The following is a 24,778-nucleotide window of genomic DNA, read 5'->3' as shown; positions in this document are numbered from 1 at the left end:
TCCAATGCTCAAACCATTACAGCACGCTGGCTTATCTTTATTGGTCCATCTGCCCATCCAGCTCATTTCCTCCATGTTTGTCCTGCAAACCTCTGCGTTAGTCATCCCAAGTCATTGGTTTACATCACTCTTCCCGGACGCCTTGGAATCCGTCCCAGTCGTGAGCGAGCGCCTCCTGAGGAGATCACTTCCTCGAAGCCGAAGAAGCAGGTGGTGGGGTCTGTTTGTTTTTGCCTTCTCCCCTGGATTGCCAACCTGGGGGTCAGAGATAAAAATCTGGGCAGGAAAGAAACAGGAAATGTCCAGGATGTGGCTGTGTCCCCTCCAATTTGGGAGAACTTGCTCCGAAGGTGACCGGAGTTCCAAGGTTACTCCGTTAGTCACACTGACTGTCCTGCAACTGCAATGCAGATGTGGTCTTGCAAAGCTTATTGGTCTTTGGGAAACATACCTTATGGGATTGATTCTTAAACTGTGGGTCCCGGCTACTAATGGGGGGGGGGTCCCTTTTGATCCCAAAAAAATTGGAAACAGTAAAACTTTCTGAACACCATTTATTTAAACTAATTTATTAACAGCAGCGTGCAAGGTTTACAAACTGCAGAAAATGCTTCAGCTGTACTTCATACAAAAGGGAATATCAGCCTCTTCAGCAAGACTTTCAATTGAGTAAATGTTTGGTTTGATATCTGTTTTATATGCCTACATACCCAGGGTCATATAAACATTTTTTTTGGTGGAAAAGGTTTAGGAATCCCTGCCTTAGGGCATTGCCAAGACTTTCTGAATTTTCCCAGTCTAGTTGTAGTTATCATTTTCCTCTCTTTTCCTACCTGTCTATGCAAGAAGTGCCTTTTAGTTGTGTCTACACCAGGTCTGGGCAAACCTTGGCCCTCCAGGTGTTTTGGACTTCAACTCCCACAATTCCTAACAGCCTACCGGCTGTTAGGAATTGTGGGAGCTGAAGTCCAAAACACCTGGAGGGCTGAAGTTTGTCCATGCCTGGTCTACACTGTAGAATTAGTGCAGTTTCGCACCACTTTCACCACCATGGCTCAATGCTATGGGAATTTTTTTTAAATAGGGAAATCCCCTGTTGTTCCACTTTTTTTTAGTTCATTCTTAGGCCCTTTCTACACTGCCAGATAATCCAGTTTATCAAATCAGAAAATCCACATTATCTGCTTTGAACTGGGTTGTATGAGCCTATACTGCCATATAATTCATTTTATACAGCTGTTTGGAAGGGAGCCCCTGATGGTGCAGTGGATTCAACCACTGAGCTGCTAAACTTGCTGAACGAAAGGTCGGTGGTTCGAATCCGGGGAGCTGTTAGCCCCAGCTTCTGCCAACCAAGCAGTTCGAAAACATGCAAATGTGAGTAGATCAATAGGTACTGCTCCGGCGGGAAGGTAATGGTGCTCCATGCAGTCATGCTGCCAGACAGAGACACAGGGGCAATTTAACATATTCCAGTTTCCGGCTTCAATTCTGGCCACAGAGGGAGCTGCTGCTTTATCATCCACTGTGACACCGAGTCCTTGATGGAGTACTTCCTCATTCTTCCACATGCACGCTGCTGGACATTTTTATGGTGATGTAAATTAGTTAAATTAGCCTCCCCACATAAGTGGTCCCTAAATTTTCCTACTTGATAGATGCAACTGCCTTTTGAGTTGCTCAGGTAAACAACAAGCTAGGCTATTTAATGGTCGGGCACTCAATCCGACCCGGGCTGGTTTCGAACTCATGACCTCTCAGTCAGTAGTGATATACTGCAGCTGGCTACTAACCAGCTGCACGACAGCCCGGCCCAACATAAATCTGGCTTTGAACTGGATTATATGAGTCTACTCCAGGCATGGGCAAACTTGGGCCCTCCAGGTGTTTTGGACTTCAACTCCCACAATTCCTAACAGCCGGTAGGCTGTTAGGAATTGTGGGAGTTGAAGTCCAAAACACCTGGAGGGCCCAAGTTTGCCCATGCCTGGTCTACCCTGTAGTTTCAATGTAGATGAGTTTGTCTTTATTTGCTTTCAGTTCAATATTATTTCAATATTAATATCAAATCAATACTGAATTTATAGTACAGTATAGTATTTATTAGGCCTATTTTAATAGTAACTCCCAAGCAACCATTTATTCAGCATCTACCAATCCCTATGAAGGCCAGATAACTGTATTTGAAGTTTTCCCGGAATAAACCAAATCTGTTCCAATCTCTCCAAAATATGACTCATTGCATTCCCCTTTATGTTGTTTTGCCCATGATTTGCACAAACCGACGGTTGGCCATATATGTGCATAAGGGGAGAAGGAGGCCGGGAGAAAGAAAAGGGATATTTTCCCCCTGCGAGGATAAACAGTTCGTGATTTCTTCCTCAGCAATTGAGTGAGACATCAAGAGAAGCCCCAGGACTCATAACATCCGGCTGGAGGGGCCCGGCTCCCGTTATCAGCCAGGAAACGGCTGGACTCGCATCCGCTCCCTCTCGGCTGCATAAGTCTCCTCCAGTGGCAAGACTTGGCAGGAAAACACCGAGCAGCATGTCTTAGGCCTTCTCAGCACACTTCTCAATCTGGGGATCGAAATGATGCTTCTCCTTTTATGCAGCAACAAGAGAAACAGGATCTCGGTTGGAAGAGTTCTTATAACATTTCATAAATGAAAACTATCCAAGTGTTGAATTCTGGTTCATCCCTGAGATAGCATCACTGAATCATAAAGACCTGTCGGGCTAACCAGTCCAACCCAATCCTACCTTGCAGGTAAATATAATCCAAGCACTCCTGACAGATGGCCATCAAGCATCTTTTTAAAAACCTCCAGAGAAGGAGACACCACTCTCAAACAGCTTTGACTGTTGGGAAGTTCTTCCAAAAGTTTAGGTGAGATCTCTTTCCCTGTGAAGGAACCATAAGGCAGAAAATAATAATAATAATAATAATAATAATAATAATAATAATAATAATAATAATAAATGATCCATTGGAACTGATGCCTCAAGTACCACCTGCCAGCAGCAAAGAACTGGTGGGATCACAAATCTGCAAAAGTATTGGAAAATGAACACGCAAAGATACTGTGGGACTTCCGAATCCAGACTGACAAAGTTCTGGAACACAACACACCAGACATCACAGTTGTGGAAAAGAAAAAGGTTTTGATCATTGATGTTGCCATCCCAGGTGACAGTCGCATTGACGAAAAACAACAGGAAAAACTCAGGACCTCAAGATTGAACTTCAAAGATTCTGGCAGAAACCAGTGCAGGTGGTCCCGGTGGTGATGGGCACACTGGGTGCCGTGCCAAAAGATCTCAGCCGGCATTTGGAAACAATAGACATTGACAAAATTACGATCTGCCAACTGCAAAAGGCCACCCTACTGGGATCTGCACGCATCATCCGAAAATACATCACACAGTCCTAGACACTTGGGAAGTGTTCGACTTGTGATTTGGTTATATGAAATCCAGCATGTTTGCTGTGTCATACAATAAAATAATAATAATAATAATAATAATAATAATAATAATAACAACAACAACAACAACAACAACAACAACAACAACAATAAAAACTTTATTTTTATATCCTGCCTCCATCTCCCCGAAGGGACTTGGGTTGGCTAACATGGGGCAAAGTCCAGGTAAACACACCAAAACAGGATAAAATACATACATTATGCAAACTCCTAGGAAGAACATATCTCGAGGCACCTCTTGGGTGCATCTACACTGCAGAATTAATGCAGTTTTGACCTCACTTTAAACTGTCAAGACCCAATGCTATGGAACCCTGGGAGTTGTATTCTAAGGCATCAGCACTCTTTGGTAGAGAAAGACCTTGCAAAGCTACAACTCCCATGATTTCATAGCATGGGGGCATGACAGTTAGAGAGGTATAAAACTGAATTAATTCTACAATGTAGATGCAAAGTCAGCCGTAGAGACCTAGAGATCCCTAGAGAGATGTCATCTTAGATTTAAAAAATAGGGATTTCCTTATTCATAATTTTGACTTTAATATGATCCTGTGCCCCTAACCCATGCATGGGCCAACTTGGGCCCTCCAGGTGTTTTGGACTCCAACTCCCACCATTCCTAACAGCCTACCGGCTGTTAGGAATAGTGGGAGTTGAAGTCCAAAACACCTGGAGGGCCCAAGTTGGCCCATGCCTGCCCTAACCACAGGACATTTGGAAGGATTACATTATTATTTTATTATGACAGAGCAAACAAGATAGATATGCTGGATTTCATATCACAAAATCACAAGTCGAACACTTCCCAAGTGTCTAGGACTGTGTGATGTATTTTCGGATGATGCGTGCAGATCCCAGTCGGGTGGCCTTTTGCAGTTGGCAGATCGTAATTTTGTCAATGTCTATTGTTTCCAAATGCCGGCTGAGATCTTTTGGCACGGCACCCAGTGTGCCCATCACCACCGGGACCACCTGCACTGGTTTCTGCCAGAATCTTTGAAGTTCAATCTTGAGGTCCTGATAGCGGCTGAGTTTTTCCTGTTGTTTTTCGTCAATGCGACTGTCACCTGGGATGGCAACATCAATGATCCAAACCTTTTTCTTTTCCACAACTGTGATGTCTGGTGTGTTGTGTTCCAGAACTTTGTCAGTCTGGATTCGGAAGTCCCACAGTATCTTTGCGTGCTCATTCTCCAATACTTTTGCAGGTTTGTGATCCCACCAGTTCTTTGCTGCTGGGAGGTGGTACTTGAGGCATAAGTTCCAATGAATCATTTGGGCCACAGAGTTGTGCCTCTGTTTGTAGTCTGTCTGTGCGATTTTCTTACAGCAGCTGAGGATATGATCAATGGTTTTGTCGGTTTCCTTGCACTGTCTGCATTTTGGGTCATCAGCTGATTTTTCGATCTTGGCCTTAATTGCATTTGTTCTGATGTCTTGCTCCTGGGCTGCAAGGATCAGGCCTTCTGTCTCCTTCTTCAGTGTCCCATTCGTGAGCCATTATTAATTAATAAGAACAACAACAACAACAACAACAACAACAATAATAATAATAATAATAATAATAATAATAATTATTAAATTATAAATATAAAATATAAAAAATATAAATATAAAATATAAAAAAAAATAAAGCAGTTTTCGCCTTGTAGGTCTATTTATTTACACACTACATGTAAACCAAGCTTAACAAAATATGTTCTTGCGGTCATATCTGACTGCAGGGATTATAGTTTGACATTGTTCCATACATTTGGATTCGATGTACTGTCAGTTTGCTTGGCATGACATAGTGACTTTTGGTTTACATTTTACCTGTGTGATTTGTTTCACAATTGTATTGTATTGTTTTTTATTGCTCTTTTCTTCTGTTTGTGCCTGTGCACAGATGTATATATTAGACTGTAAGCCTTTGGCAGGACACACTGTTTTTGGTGGTTTAATTTGTATAGCGCCATGTACATTTGATGGCGCATAATAATAATAATAATAATAATTATTATTATTATTATTATGCGCCATCAAATGTACATGGCGCTATACAAATTAAACCACCAAAAACAGTGTGTCCTGCCAAAGGCTTACAGTCTAATATATACATCTGTGCACAGGCACAAACAGAAGAAAAGAGCAATAAAAAACAATACAATACAATTGTGAAACAAATCACACAGGTAAAATGTAAACCAAAAGTCACTATGTCATGCCAAGCAAACTGACAGTACATCGAATCCAAATGTATGGAACAATGTCAAACTATAATCCCTGCAGTCAGATATGACCGCAAGAACATATTTTGTTAAGCTTGGTTTACATGTAGTGTGTAAATAAATAGACCTACAAGGCGAAAACTGCTTTATTTTTTTGAGCCTCTTAATGCACCTGGAACTAGTTGAGATTAACCACTCAGATTCAGATATTTTGGATATCACTGAAATACTCTTAGTCTATTGAAGATTATATGTTCAGTGCTTAGCGTGTTCTGTTCGGTCTTCAGGAGATCTAAGTCCTTCCACACTTAGAATTACAGCACTATGATTCCACTTTAGTTGCCATGGTTACATATTATGGATTCTAGAGACCTGGGTTCGAATTATTATCAGTTATAGAACACACTGTATGAACCTAGGAAAATTATACTTTTTATTAACCATAAAGGGAGGCAATTGAAATGAAATGTAGTTAGTCTACACTGTAGAATTAATGCGGTTTGATACCACTTGGGCTGCCATGGCTCAGTGCTATGGGATCCTGGAATGTATAGTTTCGAAAGTCCCTTATCCTTCTCTGTCAAAGAGTGTTGGTGCCTGAATAAACTACAACTCCCAGGATTTCATCGCGTTGAGCCATAGCAGTTCAAGTGGTATCAAACTGCATTAATTCCACAGTGTAGATGCACTGCACTCCAAGAAAGCTCAGCCTGAAAACTCTCATGTTTGGCACACAAGATATAGACAAGCAGAGAACATGATGGATTTCGTGTTCTATTGATTGATTGACTGACGGATTTTTATCTGATCTGATCTGTTTTCATTTATATCCCTCTTTCCATTCCTGGATGGCTTCCAACAGAGATAGAAAAGATCCGATGAAACATATTAGATGACACAGTTTAAAAAAAGAATTAATTATACAGTTGGCCCCGTATCTATAGATTTTGCATCCACAAAATCTGCAGTTTGAAAATACTTTATTTAATCCCAAAAGAACCCAAGAACTCGATTTTGCCACTGTACATAAGTTATTACGTCACTGCATATAATGGAACAGCAAAGAGTGCATCTACACTATTGAATTAATGCACTTTGACTGCAGACTTTAACTGCCATGACTCAATTTTATAGGATCCCGGGAGTTGTAGTTTCCTATGCAACCAGATAAAACAATGCAAATTTAAAACAAACCAAAACCTGGCACATAAAGGCAATATGGGTGCATCTGCCCTGCAGAATTAAGGCAGTTTGATACCACTTAAACCGCTATGGCTCAATGCTATGAAATCATGAGAGTTGTAGTTTCACAAGGTCTTTAGCCTTCTCTGCTAATGAGAGCTGCTTGCTTTTTCATCAGCAGGCTGTCTTTTGCAGTTTGTATTTGCTCAGCATTAGCCTCTTTGCTTCAGGGAGCATTTTTGCTTATCCATAACTTTTACCACCTTGACCACACTCTGATTTTGCTTGTCCATGTGTGCCCCAGTTTTCATCCACATTATCTGCTTTGAACTGGATTATATGAGTCTACACTGCCATATAATCCAGTTCAAAGCAGATAGGGAGATAGGGTGGAATACAAATAAAATTATTATTATTATTATTATTATTATTATTATTATTATTATTATTATTATTATTATTTTATTTTATGACACAGAAAACAAGAAAGATATGCTGGATTTCGTATCACAAAATCACAAGTCGAACACTTCCCAAGCGTTTAGGACTGTGTGATGTATTTTTGGATGATGCATACAGATCCCAGTAGGGTGGCCTTTTGCAGTTGGCAGATTGTAATTTTATCAATATCTATTGTTTCCAAATGCTGGCTGAGATCTTTTGGCATCACCACCTGGACCACCTGCACTGGTTTCTGCCAGAGTCTTTGAAGTTCAATTTTGACGTCCTGATAGTATAATATATTATTATTATTATTTTATTATGACACAGAAAACAAGATAGATATGCTGGATTTTGTATCACAAAATCACAAGTCGAACACTTCCCAAGTGTCTAGGACTGTGTGATGTATTTTCGGATGATGCCCGCAGATCCCAGTAGGGTGGCCTTTTGCAATTGGCAGATTGTAATTTTGTCAATGTCTATTGTTTCCAAATGCCGGCTGAGATCATTTGGCACGGCACCCAATGTGCCCATCACCACCGGGACCACCTGCACTGGTTTCTGCCAGAGTCTTTGAAGTTCAGTCTTGAGGTCCTGATAGCGGCTGAGTTTTCCTGTTGTTTTTCGTCAGTGCAACTGTCACCTGGGATGGCAAACCTTTTTCTTTTCCACAACTGTGATGTCTGGTGTGATGTGTTCCAGAACTTTGTCAGTCTGGATTCGAAAGTCCCACAGTATCTTAGCGTGCTCATTTTCCAATACTTTTGCAGGTTAGTGATCCCACCAGTTCTTTGCTGCTGGAAGGTTGTACTTGAGGCATAAGTTCCAATGAATCATTTGGGTCACATAGTTGTGCCTCTGTTTGTAGTCAGTCTGTGCGATTTTCTTACAGCAGCTGAGGATATGATCAATGGTTTTGTCAGCTTCCTTGCACATTCTGCATTTTGGGTCATCAGCTGATTTTTCGATCTTGGCCTTAATTGCCTTTGTTCTGATGTCTTGCTCCTGGGCTGCAAGGATCAGGCCTTTTGTCTCCTTCTTCAGGGTCCCATTCGTGAGCCAGATCCAGGTCTTCTCCTTATCAGCTTTTCCTTCAATTTTGTCAAGGAACTTTCCATGCAGTGTTTTGTTGTGCCAGCTGTCAGCACTAGTTTGCAGTGCGGTTTTCTTGTATGGTTTTTTGTCTGCTGTGTTTTGAGGAGTTTCTGATTTTTGACTTCAATCAAAAATCATCATCATCATCATCATTATTATTATTTTATATGGCAGTGTAGAAGGGGCCCAGCCAGGACTTGAACGTTGGAGGGAGCTGTTTTCCTTGCGTGTCCCTTTTAACTGCTGTGTCTTCCATCCAGGACGGACCTGTCATCTTCTTCTCTCCTCCTTTTCTCTCCACTGTGCCTTTTCCTTTGGAGTTAAGGGTCCTTCGTGATGCCGTAATTTTCCCCCAAAGCCCACTTTGCTGTGTTCTTTTGGGAAGGAAATGGCCACGTTTGGCTGGGGAGTCGCCAAAAGCGTGTCTGATTTTCCCTCCAGATCCTCCTGGGATCACGTAAGAAGGGCTAAAAATGACAGAGAAACCTGAAAAGCAATTTGAGGAGGGGGAAGGAGGGGAAAGGGTGGGACGCTGGATCTGACCTACTTTCCTGTCTGAGATCTGGATGAAAGGGCTCAAGCTGGAGGTCCCCAGAAAAGGAAGCAACTGGTTGGGAGGAGAAGGCAAAGGCCATCCTGTCCAACCTTGGATTTTTTTTGCCGAAAATATCTGGATTTTGCTTTTAAAAAAATTGTTTACCCTCCCAACTCAACAGAGCCCATCAGTTCCATTCTATGTACCCATTTGGAGTTTTTGAGCTCTGTCCTTGGAAGCTTTGGGTTAGAATACATACAATTATTCCATCAGCTCTAAATGAGTTGAATTGCATCTGATGGGTCCATATCCCTTGTGGGTCACAGTTGTCCATGCCATATTTTGAACAAAAGGCATTGCATCTTATAGAGGATTGGCGTTCAAAATATAGAGGATTTAGAGGGTTTTTCAAATTGCCACAAATTACAACGACGCTTGTTTCAGCTGCCACCAACAACAGGGAAGATTCAAACTCTCCTCCTCTACTAATACTGCCACTAATGTTATATTCAGGAGCCTCTTCTATGTTAGGATATTGAGAGATTCACACGAGACACTTTATGTGAGGAAAAACAAGACGTTGTTGTTTGCTTGCATTTGAACAGTAAAGAATTCATAGGGGTTTCAATAACAGTAAAGATGTGTAGTGGTTTCAATAACAAGTTAGGCTTTTCTCTTATAAAGGATGGTTTTATAACTTGGATTCTGTGTAAATATGTTCCTTTACCAAGGAAACACAAACAGGGCAATTTAAACTTTTAAATCCACTTCTCCTGTGATTTAACACCAAAACTTTAGACTATAGTATCACAAAATAGTTCTCAGCCCTTCCTTTCCTCAAGGTGTTTTAACTATATTCCTCAAAGAGGCTTCCTTTTCAAAACACAGTTCTCAAAACTATATATCTATCTTCATGCTACAAACTTCAACTCTCAACTGAAAAAGAATTATTTGGCTTCCTGGCTCTAACTGTCACTTTGGTTCTGCCCATCTCCAGTTGCTAAGCAACCTCATTTGCATCAGCCAATCGGACTGTACTCACTGTAATGGTTGTCTGATCTCTCCTCCCCCTTGCTATGCTGAGCTTCTGCAAGCAAGCCCTGCAAAATAGGACACTCACCAACCTTGTAAGGTAGGCAAGATCCATTACACATTTCAACTCATTTTGCAAGGTTTATTCCCAACCACGGTCTGCAAAATTATGTGCATTTGGAAGGTAAATTGGGATCAAATCCTTAAGCTCCACCTAGATAGAGCACTAATGTGACATAGTGATTTTTTGGTGTTGGACTACAACTCTCAAGACCAGGGCTCAAATCCCTGTTCAGCCTTGGAAGCCTGTGGGGTGACCTATCGGAGGTCAACTTAATTTTCTGCATGAAACAAACTTTGTGTACACTGAACCATCAGACATCCATGGAGACAATTTCAGATTTGGGAAGATTTTAGAAATCTGGGTGTGGGATGCTCAACTTCTAAATGTATATGGGGACAGCTTTTTCCCATTGCCTGCCTTTCCTCTTGCCATTATGCTTTCTCTTTCCCTCCCGGCATGGCTCCCGATGGTGCATTGTGGGTTCTGTCCAAGTGGAGGTGCGTGACGTGATTTTTTGTTGTTTCAACCTTAAGGCGTGGATGATGGGTTGTGTTGTCAAATTTCGAGGTTGGGGGGCCTTTACTTTTGTTGTTTTGCTCGGTGTCACAAGTCCATCACCTATATATATATATATATATATATATATATATATATGCCTTAATAAACTGCTTTTGTGTGATACTGGCTCCTGTCTGGTTTTCAGAGTGCTCCCATAACCTTGGGGTGTAACATGTGGCTTCCTTGATTGGATTTATGCACCTGAAATGAGGCCACCCTCTTTTCCTACTGCCATCGATCCTACCAAGCAGCATTGTGTGACGTAGCAGTTGAAAAAGCCAATGGGATTTTGTGCTGTATCAAAAGAAGTGTAGTGTCAAGATTGAGGGAAGTCATGGTTCCTCTCTATTCTGCTTTGGTCAGACTTCACCTGGAATACCATGTCTAATTCTGGGCACCACAATTCAAGAGACATAGTGACCCTAATCTGGAAGGATCAAAGGTCTGGAGACCATGAGGAGTGGCTTAAAGAGCTGGGTCTGTATAGTTGCAGAAGAGAAGGCCATGTTTATATATTTCAAATGGATGGCCATATGTCGGGGGTGCTTTTATTGTGCTTTTCCAGTATGGCAGGGGGTTGGATTAGATGGCCCTTGTGGTTAGTCTCTTCCAACTCTATTATTCTTCGATTCAATGACTGCCTTTTCTAGTGAGTCATGTTTTCCCATGAAAGGGCCAAAGTCTGTCACTTTCAGTTGAGTCATCTTGTCTTCTAGGGAGAGTTCAGGCTTGATTTGCTCCAGGATCCACTTATTTGCCTTCTTGGCTGTCACTGGACATGGAGAACTCTTCTCCAGCTATTTATTTATTCAACCCAGGGGGTTTTAGTGTTCAGCACCGAATTACGTGCATTTGGGGCTTATTGGTTTTAGGGTGGATCAACCTTGATGGAAGCTTAAGAGTGATGCATCGTTAAAACAAACACAAACACATACCTCATGGGTTAAAAAGCAAAATCAAATATTGAGTTTATTTGGAAACGCTGCCACGGGGCATCAAGAAAACAGGGACAGAAACCACAGTGAGCATCTTGCAGCAACGAAGATGGGGCATCTCAAGGGCTAATGTAAACAAAAGTAGGCAAACCTCTCATTTTAAAGCCCTGTGTAGTAATTTCCAAACCTTGGCAAACCTTTAGGGATACAATTTGCAGTTTTTATGCTCATAGACACCTATATCTGGGAGAAGAGAGATTTAAGTCTTGTCCTTACTGATCTGGTAAATCTGTTTCAGGATTTTACTATTTAAGACTGTGGGAATGGAAAAGAAGAATAGATATTTCGATATAGATATATTAGTTCTACCTGGAGTAATACATGGCTATCAAAAAGATTCAACTTGAATTGCTCTCGCTGATATATATGAATCTTCTATTGAGAGGTTTTTTTCCTTTTTTAGGGAGGAGTGATTTACGGCTGGTATAAATCAAATGCCATATTGGCATCTCAGAGACAGAGCCCAAAAAATTAGCAAGATAAAAGTCAAAGGGCTTCTTAGCTTCTTATTGAGTTTTATGAAAAAAATTAGGAAAGTGGAAGATAAAAGTCAAAGGGCTCCTTAGCTTCTCATTGGGTTTTATGAGAGCAACTCTGCATTTTCAAGGAGCTGTCTGAGGTACTGAACCCATTTTGGGTCCTCCTCTTGAAAAAATGTAGAGTCACTTAGAATCACTGGTTGCCTTTACATAAGTATGTTCAAACTTCCACAGCATAGAAACCTTGCTTTCTTAAACTACAACTCCCGGAAATCCTCCAGCCAGCATGGAGTTGGGGAATTCTAGAAATGGTAGGAACTTTCCCAAAATCTGCCAATTTCCTTTCCAATGGATTACAAATGAATTGTAATGTAAAAGCTTTGTTGCGGATTACTACTTCTTCTTCTTTGGCTTCTTGTCCTCCCCTTTGTGCTTACTTTCCGACGATTTCTTCTTAACTTTGCCCTCTTTCTGGCTTTCTGGCGTCGGAATTGGGGGGTAGATAGGTGGCGGGTTTAGCATCAGGGTCTTCTTCTGGAGCCTGAGCTGCAAGATTTCAAAGGTGGTCTCAATCTCATGCTGGATGATCTCCTGGAGCGTCTGGAGCTGGGCTTTAATGGCTTCTCTGACGAGGAAAACTAAATCCTGGAAAGCAAACACAGCACACCTTAAAACAGGGGTCCCCAAACTAAGACCCATGGGCCGGATGCGGCCCTCTAAGGTCATTTACCTGGCCCCTGTCCTAAATTTTAGACTTAGGGTTGACCTACGCCTACCTGGTTTTTGGAGGTTTTTGGAGGTCACTTTGTTTACCTATGGTCTTATGAGATCGTCTAGTTGGTCTTTGAAGGTCTCTTTGCTTAGCTACAGCCTTATGAGACCATCTAGATGGCTTTTGGAGGTCACTTTCCTTACCCATGGTCCTATGAGACCGTCTAGATGGCCTTTGAGGGTCCCTTTACTTCCCTATGGTTTTATGAGATTGTCTAGATGGCCTTTGGGGGTCCCTTTCCTTACCTATGGTCTTATGAAACCATCTAGATGGTCGTTGAGGTCCCTTTCCTTATCTATGGTCTTCTGATGGCCTGATGAGATCATCTAGATAGCCTTTGAGGGTCCCTTTCCTTACCTATGGTCTTATGAAACCATCTAGATGGCCTTTGAGGGTCCCTTTCCTTACCAATGGTCTTATGAGACCATCTAGATGGTCTTTGGAGGTCTCTTTGCTTACCTATGGTCTTATGAGATCATCTAGATCAAGGATCCCCAAACTAAGGCCCTCCAAGATCATTGACCTGGCCTCTGTCCTCAACTTTAGACTTAGGATTGACCTAAGTCTGAAACGACTTGAAGGCACACAACAACAACAATCCTAATTTTGGACTGTTTCATCCTAGTCTGCCCCCCAAACAGTCTGAGGAACTGTGAATCAGCCCTCCACTTAAAAAGTTTGAGGACCCCTGTCTTAAAACAAAATCCAAAATGCACCAAAGCAGTGGTGATGGCCAAATGCTCCCACTATACATTTGACACCTTGGATAACTCTTTTACAATTCAAATGAAACCCTCTTGAAAGGGGTAGACAGAGAGGGAACATGGTAGCCATGTTTAAATACTTGAAAGGATGCCATATCGAGGTGGCGGAAAGCTTGGTTTCTGCGGCTCTCAAGGCAATGAGTTCAAATGACAGGAAAAGAGATTCCACCTAAACATGAGCAAGAACTTCCTGATGGAAAGAGCTGTCCAACAGTGGAAAACGCTGCCTTGGGGTGTGGTGATGTTTCCTTCTTTGGAGTCTATAAACAGAGGCTGAATGGCCATCTGTTGGGAGTGCTTTGATTATGCATTCATGATGCATGTCAGGGGGTTGGACTGGATGGCCCTTGGTTCCCTTCCAACTCTGTGATTCACGATCCTATGATCTTCCCAGCCAGCATGGAGCAAGATACGCCATCAGTGGCTAACTTTACGTCTGTTCCAGGAATCCAAGGTGGGGCTTGGGAACAGAGAGCTCTAGTTTGCAAGTGGAGCTGGGAAGGGGCCAAAAAGATAGTGATGGGGGAGCCTCTGAGGTTCAATGTGGGTCAAGGAGGCAGTTTGCGGCATGTGGATAGAGATACCTGTCAACAGAAGCCACAGAGCTGCTGTGATGTTTGGCTGCCATCCCATATTCCCAAGAGCTATTGAGCTTGGAAGGGATCCATCGGATCTCGGAGGCCCCCACGATGACAATGGGACTAGGTCCAAGACCCACTGAGAGGAATGCCGAATCATGGGGAGTTTGTGCCCAGGGTGGGATATTGGCACAGCTGGGATTCGCACTCCACTCGGGTTCAAAAGGTGACGCTCTCTGCTCCTTCACCGTGCTTTTGCCCACAGGCCTTGGCCTGGTGACAGCATGCACATGCCCGGCACACAGAGAGTTTGTTTCTTTTTATTTTCGTAAACAGGCCCACGAATGCCACTCTGCAAAATGGGCTGACCCTAGAAACACCTTACAGTTTCAATCAATTTCCCCAAACAGAAAAAGGCTTTGGGATAAAGAAGAACTGGCAGGGAGCAAGCCCAGGCAGGTGGAAGGTTTCCATTTCAAGCGAGCGGGACAAACTGGATTGTCACAGATGGATGACGCAAATTTTGAGTGGCAGACAGCGAGGGAAAGGGAGAGAATGTGGGGAAGAGGGATCCAAAGATGTAAACCTGGAATGCTGTCGACCTGTAGTCTAAACTGGGAAATCAGATCCAGATTTATTGACCTACAAGATTACAATTCTGGGAATTGTAGTCCTCTGAGGATGCCTGCCATAGATGTGGGTGAAATGTCAGGAGAGAATACTTCTGGAACATGGCCATACAGCCCGGAAAACATGCAACAACCCTTTGACAACACATTGTAGTCCAAAAATGGACACTCAAAATACTAACACTTTGTGATAAGGATGACCTTTCACGGGAGCCTGAGAATTGTCAATATCAACAAAGCCCAGATGGGAATGAGGGGGATGAATTTGTGTTAGACAGGGATTCCAGGTTGAAATTGAGATGCTTCGTGAGAATTAGAGGGGCTAGAGCTCAGAGGAATGTGTTTCTAGCTTGCAAGGAGGTTTTAAAGGAGATGTAATTGGGAAAGATGTCAGTCAGTGCAACATCGCTGATGGAGATTCAACTCTTGCTTAGTTTCGGTTCATGCCTCATCTCTCATGTTTGTAATCTGTGTTTGGATTATACTTTTGAAGCTCAAGTTTTCTGAGTTCTTCGGAATTGCCTTGCTAGTCTTGGGACTCTGTACTTTTATCTACGAACACTCTGAACTGTGTTTTATGGATTGCACTCTCAATTGGATTATTGCTTTCTTTACTGCTTTTTATTAAGTTTTGCTATTCTTTATCAATAAACTGAAAAACTCAAGCCTGCTGTGGTGGAGTGTGTGTGTGTAGCAAGGTGAACCAGCACTGAGGTGCAACGCTCACAATGTATTCGCTTCTTTTTGAAATAGGCACTGTGTGCCATTTGATGAAGGTAAACCAAGTGTGGCCCTTTACTGTTGCCTTTTGTGGTCCCTAATTCTTTAGACCAGGTGTGGAGAAGTCATAGTTATTATGTTTAATTTTAACTGTTAGAGTATGTATTTGTGTTTAGTTGACACAGTAGCTGAAACAGTAGCCATCTTGTTTCAATCCACAGTAGTGCTATTACCAAGGAGACGGAGCTGGCTAGCTCACCAGAGGGAGAAGTGGGCGGAGCCAAGAAAAGGAAAAAGTGGGAGTTTTAAAAGAAGAAGCCAAGAAGTGCGTGGCTGGAGGCTTTTCAGTCAAGAAGGGCTGAGGAGTCAGGCCTGGCCAAAAATCTTTAGTCAAGGCAGACTAAAGGGAGCCTAGTCAAGATCTCTAGTTGGGAAGGACTAGTGATCAGGAATTTGATCGGTAGTAGATCAAATTAAAAGCTTTTATTGTAGTTGGGACATTGTTCACTAAGGAGCTCAGCTGAGGTTAGAGTTCACTACAATTTATATCATCAGTAGGAGAGTGAGAGTGGAATTACACCAGAGACTACTGGTGCGGTGGTTATAAGAGTTATTAAACTACTTGTTTATCTAAAGTTCCATAAGTAAATCAATCAACCTGCAACCATAAGCTTTGTACGCAATAAACTTGTTGTTCTTTGCTAACAACTGACTCATTACATCTCATCTGCGTCTGTGGAGCCAAATTTCATCGGTGATAATTCAAAAGCCTCATGTTGGTGGCAGTTACCTTAGTAAATCACCTAATTGGGGAAGAGTAATAGTCACAGTTACCTCAGAAAGGGAACAACAACACAGAAATCTCTAACTACAGAGACAGAGGCTGGGATCTTGAAATAAAGATCACCCCCTGTAATCCTTCCCCTCATATAAAGGTGATATATATATATATAATCTAGAGGGATTAAAAGATTCAAAAATCCCCTCAGCAGTGGAAACAGCATTTGCAATTTGCTTTGACGCCATTACAATTGGCTTGAGTCTTCCCAATTGGCTTTAGCACCAGCGCAATTGGTGGCAGTGTCGGGATTGAATCTTCGTAATTAGATTAAACCATCTCAATTGAAGTAACGTCAGCGCACCAGGCATGGGCATACTTTGGCCCTCCATGTATTTTGGACTTCAACTTCCACGATTCTTAATAGCCAGTAGGCTGTTAGGAATTGTGGGAGTTGAAATCCAAAACACCTGGAGGGCTGAAGTATGCCCATGCCTGTTTTAGACTATTTTTAACAAAAAAGAGGGAAAATCATTCTTCCCTTAGGCTTCCAAGGCAACAATTCTCTGTTGAATTAATGCCAGGGCTTTCCTGCCCTGTTTCATATTAAAGAATACAAAAAATACAGGTTGAGCACCCCTTACCCAGAAATCCCGAATACGTCAAAATCCCAAAAAAGTCCACACAAGTGGCTGAGATTATAGTGACTCCTCTGAGTTCTGATGGTACACAAACTTTGTTTCATGCACAAAATTATTAAAAAATATATTGTATCAGATTACCTTCAGGCTGTGTGCATAAGGTGTAGATGACAAATCAATGCATTTCGTGTTTAGACTTGGGTCCCATCTCCTACTTATCTCATTACGTGCGTATATGCAAACAGAGATCTTTCTAAGCTTGAAAAATCCCCAGATCCGAAACATTTCTGGTCCCAGGCATTTTGGAGAAGGGATACTCAACCTGTTCCCATTTTCCAAAACCTTAAATAGATTTCTAGCCATTTCTGCTTAGGAACAAAGCAAGGGGCATGATGACAGAAAGATATAAAATTATGCCTGGTGAGAGAGATGGAGATGGCAGAATATTTTCTCTCCTTTTTAAAATAATCTTGCATCATCTACTGAAGCAGCCCCAAAGAGAAGGAAAAAAGCAATGCCCAATTGAACTTGGGCAAGAGAAATGTGTGGCTATCAATGTAATTTCAGCCCAATATATTACAAACAGGTGTGGCACCAACAGGGCGAATCTGGGGCAGCTCTGGGACAAAAGAGGCCGGTTAAATATAGGTGAGAAGAAACAATCTGGAAGCATACCCTTTAGCTAAGAAACAGAAAAACATGTTTCCTATCTCTGTGTGTTTGAATGACAAGCTGTGACTGATACTTCATGCGTGAGCATGAGTCAAGAGTGTAATGTGGCAGTTTAAAAAGCCAATGAGAAAAAGCTAAAAGATTTTGGAAAGAAATACATGAAATAATTCAAAAAATTGTAAAAAATAAAATTTCAGATGAATCCAGAGCATCTCCTCCTAGGTATAACTGAAATGAAATTAGAAGTGGATGATGAACTATTAGCGATGGCGGCAAGGATTACTTATGCGAAAAATTGAAGACAAGAAAAAATACCAGATACTGAACACAGGCTGACTAAAGTAATGGAGATAAGGAATAGGGATAAACTAACTTACTTAATGACAAAACAACAAGGATTACTGAAAAACGAGTACAGATTGGCAACCCTTTTTGGACTATTTAAAGACAGAAAAGAAAATCATAATAACATAAAGAGAGACATAAAACATTGAAAGACGCAGAGCAATTCCAGATATTATGGGGAAGCGAAATTAGACTTGGGGATGATATATGAAATAGAAATGAAATAGCAAGGATATGGGTTGGAAGTTCAAATGTATATAGTTTTTTTTCTTCTTTGTCTGACTTAATTGTCATTTTTATTCTTGGTTAGGGTTTTTTTTAGTATTATAATTTTCTATTCGCTATTTCTTCTATCACTTTCCTATATAACACTTGTTCTCACTCTTTTGTTGTATCCCACTTTTTTGTTTTATCTATTTTAAATATTTCAATAAAATAAATAAAAATAAAATTTAATAAAATAAATTAATAATAATTTAAAAATTTCAATAAAATAAATTCAATAAAATAAATTAAAAAGTCAATGAGATACTAGGCTGCATCAAAAGGAGCCTTGTGTCTAGATCAGGCATGGACAAACTTCGGCCCATAACCAAATTGTCAGAGTAATTTACGCAGCGCAGCAGCAGTTGGACAGAGTCAGTGGAACGCTGAACGAAGAGACATCAGAGACAATGGTAAAACTATATACAAGTTTTACTGAAAACAGTAATAAAGACAAAAAGACTTGTAGACAATGGACACAGGACTTGACTCTCAGCAGACAGCACTCGACTCAACTCAGAACAGAACAGAACTGATGCAATCAGCAATGCACACACACTTGTGTCTGGATACTCCCCGGTTCTCAGTAATGAACTCTTTCCAGACTATGTTACACTCTGGATGATGCAATCAGTATGCAATACAGGCAAGACAAAAATTTCATTTAAACACTACCAATACACAAATCCCACATTAACAAGATAATCATCCAGTTTCTGCTTAAAAACCTCCACCACACTCTCCCAATTTACCTCTCTGCTGAGGCCACCGGTTTGCCTTTCGACACTCCTGTACACTTCTTGCAGTAGCTCTTCTTTCTTTGCCCATAGGGTCTCCCGGATGCGTGCCACGCTGGCCCGCTTTTCGTCTTCGGCCGCACAGAGGGCAGACACCTGCTGCTCGAACTTCCAGGCTTCCAGCTCCATGCCTTCACTCAGGGGTAAAGGGCTGGGGGGCACATAGACCTCCAGACTGTCAAAGGACTGCCAGCAGTTTCTTTCCCGGGTCAGTACAAACTGATAGAGCCAGTAGTGCTTGATGAACGTATTGTGGAAGTAATCGAGGACAGCACGCAACTGGGTTGGGGACAACTTCACCTGAAAGTTGACAAGTTTCTCTTGCAGGACTTGAATGGCTTGTAAAGGGGACACACCTGGAGTGGGACAATGGAAGGAGGAGAATATAACAACAACAAACAACAACAACAACAACAACAACAACAACAACTATTATTATTATTATTATTTTATTATAACACAGCAAACAAGATAGATATGCTGGATTTCGTATCACAAAATCACAAGTCGAACACTTCCCAAGTGTCTAGGACTGTGTAATGTATTTTCGGATGATGCGCGCAGATCCCAATAGGGTGGCCTTTTGCAGTTGGTAGATCGTAATTTTGTCAATGTCTATTGTTTCCAATATACATTGGAAACAATAGACATTGGAAACAATAGACATTGACAAACTCAAGGTGGCACCTGCGGGGGGGGGGGGGGGGGGGTTATATTATTATTATTATTATTATTATTATTATTATTATTATTATTATTATTATTATTATATTATGACACAGCAAACAAGATAGATATGCTGGATTTCATATCACAAAATCATAAGTCGAACACTTCCCAAGTGTCTAGGACTGTGTGATGTATTTTCGGATGATGCGTGCAGATCCCAGCAGGGTGGCCTTTTGCAGTTGGCAGATTGTAATTTTGTCAATGTCTATTGTTTCCAAATGCCAGTTGAGATCTTTTGGCATGGCACCCAGTGTGCCCATAACCACCGGGACCACCTGCACTGGTTTCTTCTTCTTCTTCTTCTTCTTCTTCTTATTATTATTATTATTATTATTATTACAGTAGAGTCTCACTTATCCAAGCCTCGCTTATCCAAGCTTCTGGTTAATCCAAGCCATTTTTGTAGTCAATGGTTTCAATATATCATGATATTTTGGTGCTAAATTCATAAATACAGTAACTACTACATAACATTGGTGCATATTGAACTCCTTTTTCTGTCAAATTTGTTGTATAACATGAAGTTTTGGTGCTTAATTTGTAAAATCATAACCTAATTTGATGTTTAATAGGTTTTTCCTTAATCCCTCCTTATTATCCAAGATATTCGCTTATCCAAGCTTCTGCCGGCCCGTTTAGCTTGGATAAGTGAGACTCTACTGTATTATTATTATTATTATTATATTTACTTATTTCTCCTCATAGCTGGAGATATAAGATTTCACACAAGCACAAGATCATTAAATTATACTATACCCCATACAATACCATACAATCTAATTAAATACAGTAGACTCTCACTTATCCAAGCTAAACGGGCTGGCAGAACCTTGGATAAGCGAATATCTTGGATAATAAGGAGGGATTCTGGAAAAGCCTATTAAACATCAAATTAGGTTATGATTTTACAAATTAATCACCAAAACATCATGTTATACAACAAATTTGACAGAAAAAGTAGTTCAATACACAGTAATGTTATGTTGTAATTACTGTATTTACTAATTTAGCACCAAATTATCACGATATATTGAAAACATTGACTACAAAAATGGCTTGGATAATCCAGAAACTTGGATAAGCGAGTCTTGGATAAGTGAGACTCTACTGTAGTTAAATTACACAGATAAAGCACAAGATCATTAAATAATGCTATATGCCATACTATACCATAGCATACAGTCTGTATTCACTTGATATTAATACTGAAATATAATCATGAAAAGCAAATAAAGACAAACTTAACTGAAGTAAACACGTTTTCACTCAACTATTAAAAAAAAAACAGCTTTCTAAATGCAATATGTGTTTTTTCTTGGATTTTTTTTGCCAGTTGCTTGAGAGTTCTGTTTGCTTCAGTTCCACTCTTAACTGCCATGGCTCATGCTATGGAATCATCACAGTTGTGGCTTCACATGGTCTTTAGCCTTTTCTGCTCAAGATTGCTAAGCTTCAACAAATTACAACTCCCGTTGAAGGGGCAAAGATGTAAAGATACTCCTCTTAATCCAAAGTCAAAAGCAAAAGGCCCCTTTTCTATGGAGAGGGCGAGGAAAGACACCACAAAAGTTGGATCTTCAAACTGCAAAAGAACTATTTATTGTGTGGTCATAGCAATGTGACAAATACATGCATACATGCAATCAAAGGATTTGTCCGAATGTCCAAAATGGTTGCAAGGGTTTTTGTCACCTCCACAGAAATTAGCAAGCATATCCTTATTGGCTTACAAAGATCATTTACCCCATTTGTCTAATGTTGTCTACGTCACAAGCATCTTAACCATCATGCAATCCCATTGGTTTTCTATGCTGTAACAACACGTGACTCTTTAGACAATGGTGCTTTCATGTTACTGAACCTGGCTTGTTGCAAGTGTACGCTTGAAATCGTATGGGAACCGGTTCTGACTTGATGTATTGTTATTTTTTGAAAGTAACTTCTTTTCTCTGGAACAACTCTTTTCCCAAACACCAGCATTTTCTCTCAAGTGCAGGCCTTCCTCAAACATAGGCCTTTTGCCATGGGGTTATATAAATGGAAGGCATGGAAAGGTAGTTGCCTTCTAGGTGCATTTTGATACACTTCATTTGATACAGTTTATACAATCATACTTTTTAGGAACTGACACATTACATAAAAGATAGATACAAGTTGCACAAAAAATAATCAAGTTAATACATTTTATTAAAGGGTTAGATATGATAGAGGTTTTAGGGTACAGCTGCTGCTAGGTCTATTCTGGGACCTCTAGTGCTTTGGCATTTCACAACTCTGGGTCCATGGAAAATGTTTTAATCATAAAGAAAAAAAATCATATACAGTAGAGTCTCTCTTATCCAACATAAACGGGCTGGCAGAATGTTGGATAAGCGAATATCTTGGATAATAAGGAGGGATTAAGGAGAAGCCTATTAAACATCAAATTAGGTTATGATTTTACAAATTAAGCACCAAAACATCATGTTATACAACAAATTTGACAGAAAAAGTAGTTCAATGTAATGTTATGTTGTAATTACTGTATTTATGAATTTAGCACCAAAATATCACGATGTATTGAAAACATAGACTACAAAAATGTGTTGGATAACCCAGAACGTTGGATAAGTGAGTGTTGGATAAGTGAGACTCTACTGTAATGTGTTTGAACTCTTTTGATAATCTAAAAATATTTGGGGGGGGGGGAGTTGTCGTGGTTTGACAACAACTGCATTAATTCTCCAATATAGATGCACTCTATAAATTTAGTGTGATTATTCTTTGACTTTGGGAGGAAATGAATTGATTATGAGTAACAAGTTATTCATATCTTGCTACTGCCAAGCTTGGAGCGTTTGGCTGCTCTTGATGCATCAGTCAGCACCTGAGTATTTATTTTCTTCTGTTTCTGGAAGGCAGTGTCATGTTAAAGAGCAGTCATTCACCGGGGGATTTTGAAGAACCTGGATTTCTTTGAAATGCAATGCAAGAAAATACATGATACCAGATGAATGTTTGAACAAGAGGAGAACATGACAGGAGTTTTGAGTGTCGATGCAAAGAAAACAGGTGTATTAATCCGCCGAGGCATTAGGAAGAACTCCCTGGTTGCAAGAGCTGCTCAGCGATAGAATGGACAACTCTGGAAATTGGAGAAATGTCGTTGAGATATTTAAAGTGATGATTTATGGTCTTTTCTTAAGACCATGGGAGTTGTAGTTTGAGGAAATACAATTACTCTCTGACTGAGAATGCGGCAGACATTGTAAAACTACAACTCCCAGGTTTCCATAGCACTGAGCTATGTCAGTTCAAGTGGTGTCAAACTGCATTATATTTACAGTATAGATGTGCTCCCTGTCTCCTTTGGAAGAGATATAAAGTATCTGCGCCCGGGCTGTGGAGCAGGCTGTTGAGCAGCCAGCTGCAACCAGCTGCAACAAATCACTCTGACCAAGAGGTCATGAGTTCGAGGCCAGCTCGGAGCCCGTGTTTGTCTTTGTCTTTGTTCTATGTTAAGGCATTGAATGTTTGCCTTATACAGTAGAGTCTCGCTTATCCAACATAAACGGGCCAGCAAAATGTTGGATAAGCGAATATGTTGGATAATAAGGAGGCATTAAGGAAAAGCCTATTAAACATCAAATTAGGTTATGATTTTACAAATTAAGCACCAAAACATCATGTTATACAACAAATTTGACAGAAAAAGTAGTTCAATACACAGTAATGCTATGTAGTAATTACTGTATTTATGAATTTAGCACCAAAATATCATGATGTATTGAAAACATTGTCTACAAAAATGCATTGGATAATCCAGAATATTGGATAAGTGAGACTCTACTGTATGTGTAATGTGATCCGCCCTGAGTCCCCTTCGGGGTGAGAAGGGCAGAATATAAATACTGTAAATAAAAAAATAAAGTAGAGTCTCACTTATCCAACATAAATGGGCCCAGCAGAATGTTGGATAAGAGAAAATGTTGGATAATAAGGAGGGATGAAGGAAAAGCCGATTAAACGTCAAATTACCTTATGATTTTACAAATTAAGCACCAAAACATCATGTTTTACGACAAATCGACAGAAAAAGCAGTTCAATACATGGTGATGTTATTAGGAAATACTGTATTTACGGATTTAGCACCAAAACATTGCAATGTATTGAAAACATTGACTACAAAAAAACATAAAAATTGACCACAATAAGAATAGAATTGCATGAAATGAACTTACTATAACAACATTGTCAGAAGTTAAATCCGTAAAAAGTTCAGTCCTTTCTGCCTAAAGAAACAGCTGTAAATCTGGGCGGGAGGCAAACTGTGTTGGATAATCCAGAACATTGGATAAGCGAAGGTTGGATAAGTGAGACTCTACTGGAGCATCATTATTGGGTGCAGGTTTTGCCATTGCACCGAATGATGCCATAAAAAGGAGTGACATCAAAATAATTTTTTTTCATTGTTTCAGCAGATTCAAATTATCTTTTAAAAAATTCCCTGTACTTAGATATAATGATACACACATAACATGTCCTATATGCAAGTTTAGAAATTGATGTTGATTTGCTTTTTGAACCTTTGTATGCTCATGCATATTGGTCAGAGCTGTTATTCTTACCCAATTACAATGATATTTTGAATCACATGGTTTGTTTCATCTGTATGTTATAAGCATGTGCTATTGTCATTATAGTTGCTACTTTTAAAAATAAAGTCAAATTTTCTGGTATTTTAGCGACAATACTATGATCAGGTCTGGTATGGGAAGAGGTCCATGGGGCCGAAAACCATGAGTGACCGCACTGGAAGGCATATGTGGGGTGCGTCTACACTGTAGAATTAATGCAGTTTGACACCACTTTCAGCGCTCCAGCTCAATACTTTGGAATCCTGGGATCATTAGCTTTCAAAGTCCTTTAAAGTTCAGACTAAAACCCAGTGTGGATGGGGGAGGTCCTTGAATAATAATAATAATAATAATAATAATAATAATAATAATAATAATAATAATAATAGAC

At 40.4% G+C, this 24,778-nt stretch overlaps 1 protein-coding gene across 1 annotated transcript in view; it reads right to left on the bottom strand.

Moving 5' to 3' along the window:
• Positions 1-11,550: 11,550 nt before the first annotated feature.
• Positions 11,551-24,778, bottom strand: part of c1h8orf74 (chromosome 1 C8orf74 homolog) — a 61,165-nt gene continuing 47,937 nt past the window's right edge. The window contains exons 3-4 of the mRNA XM_016992899.2: positions 18,997-19,397; positions 11,551-12,726 (exon numbers count right to left, since the gene is read on the bottom strand). Coding sequence (XP_016848388.2) covers positions 12,475-12,726; positions 18,997-19,397 — 653 coding nt within the window. The 3' untranslated portion in view covers positions 11,551-12,474. The remainder of the gene's footprint in view (positions 12,727-18,996; positions 19,398-24,778) is intronic.

Source organism: Anolis carolinensis, chromosome 1, assembly GCF_035594765.1.
Source record: "Anolis carolinensis isolate JA03-04 chromosome 1, rAnoCar3.1.pri, whole genome shotgun sequence".
Taxonomy (NCBI): Eukaryota; Metazoa; Chordata; class Lepidosauria; order Squamata; family Dactyloidae; genus Anolis; species Anolis carolinensis.
Note: the sequence above shows the minus strand (reverse complement) of the source record. Positions and strands in the feature narration are given on the sequence as shown.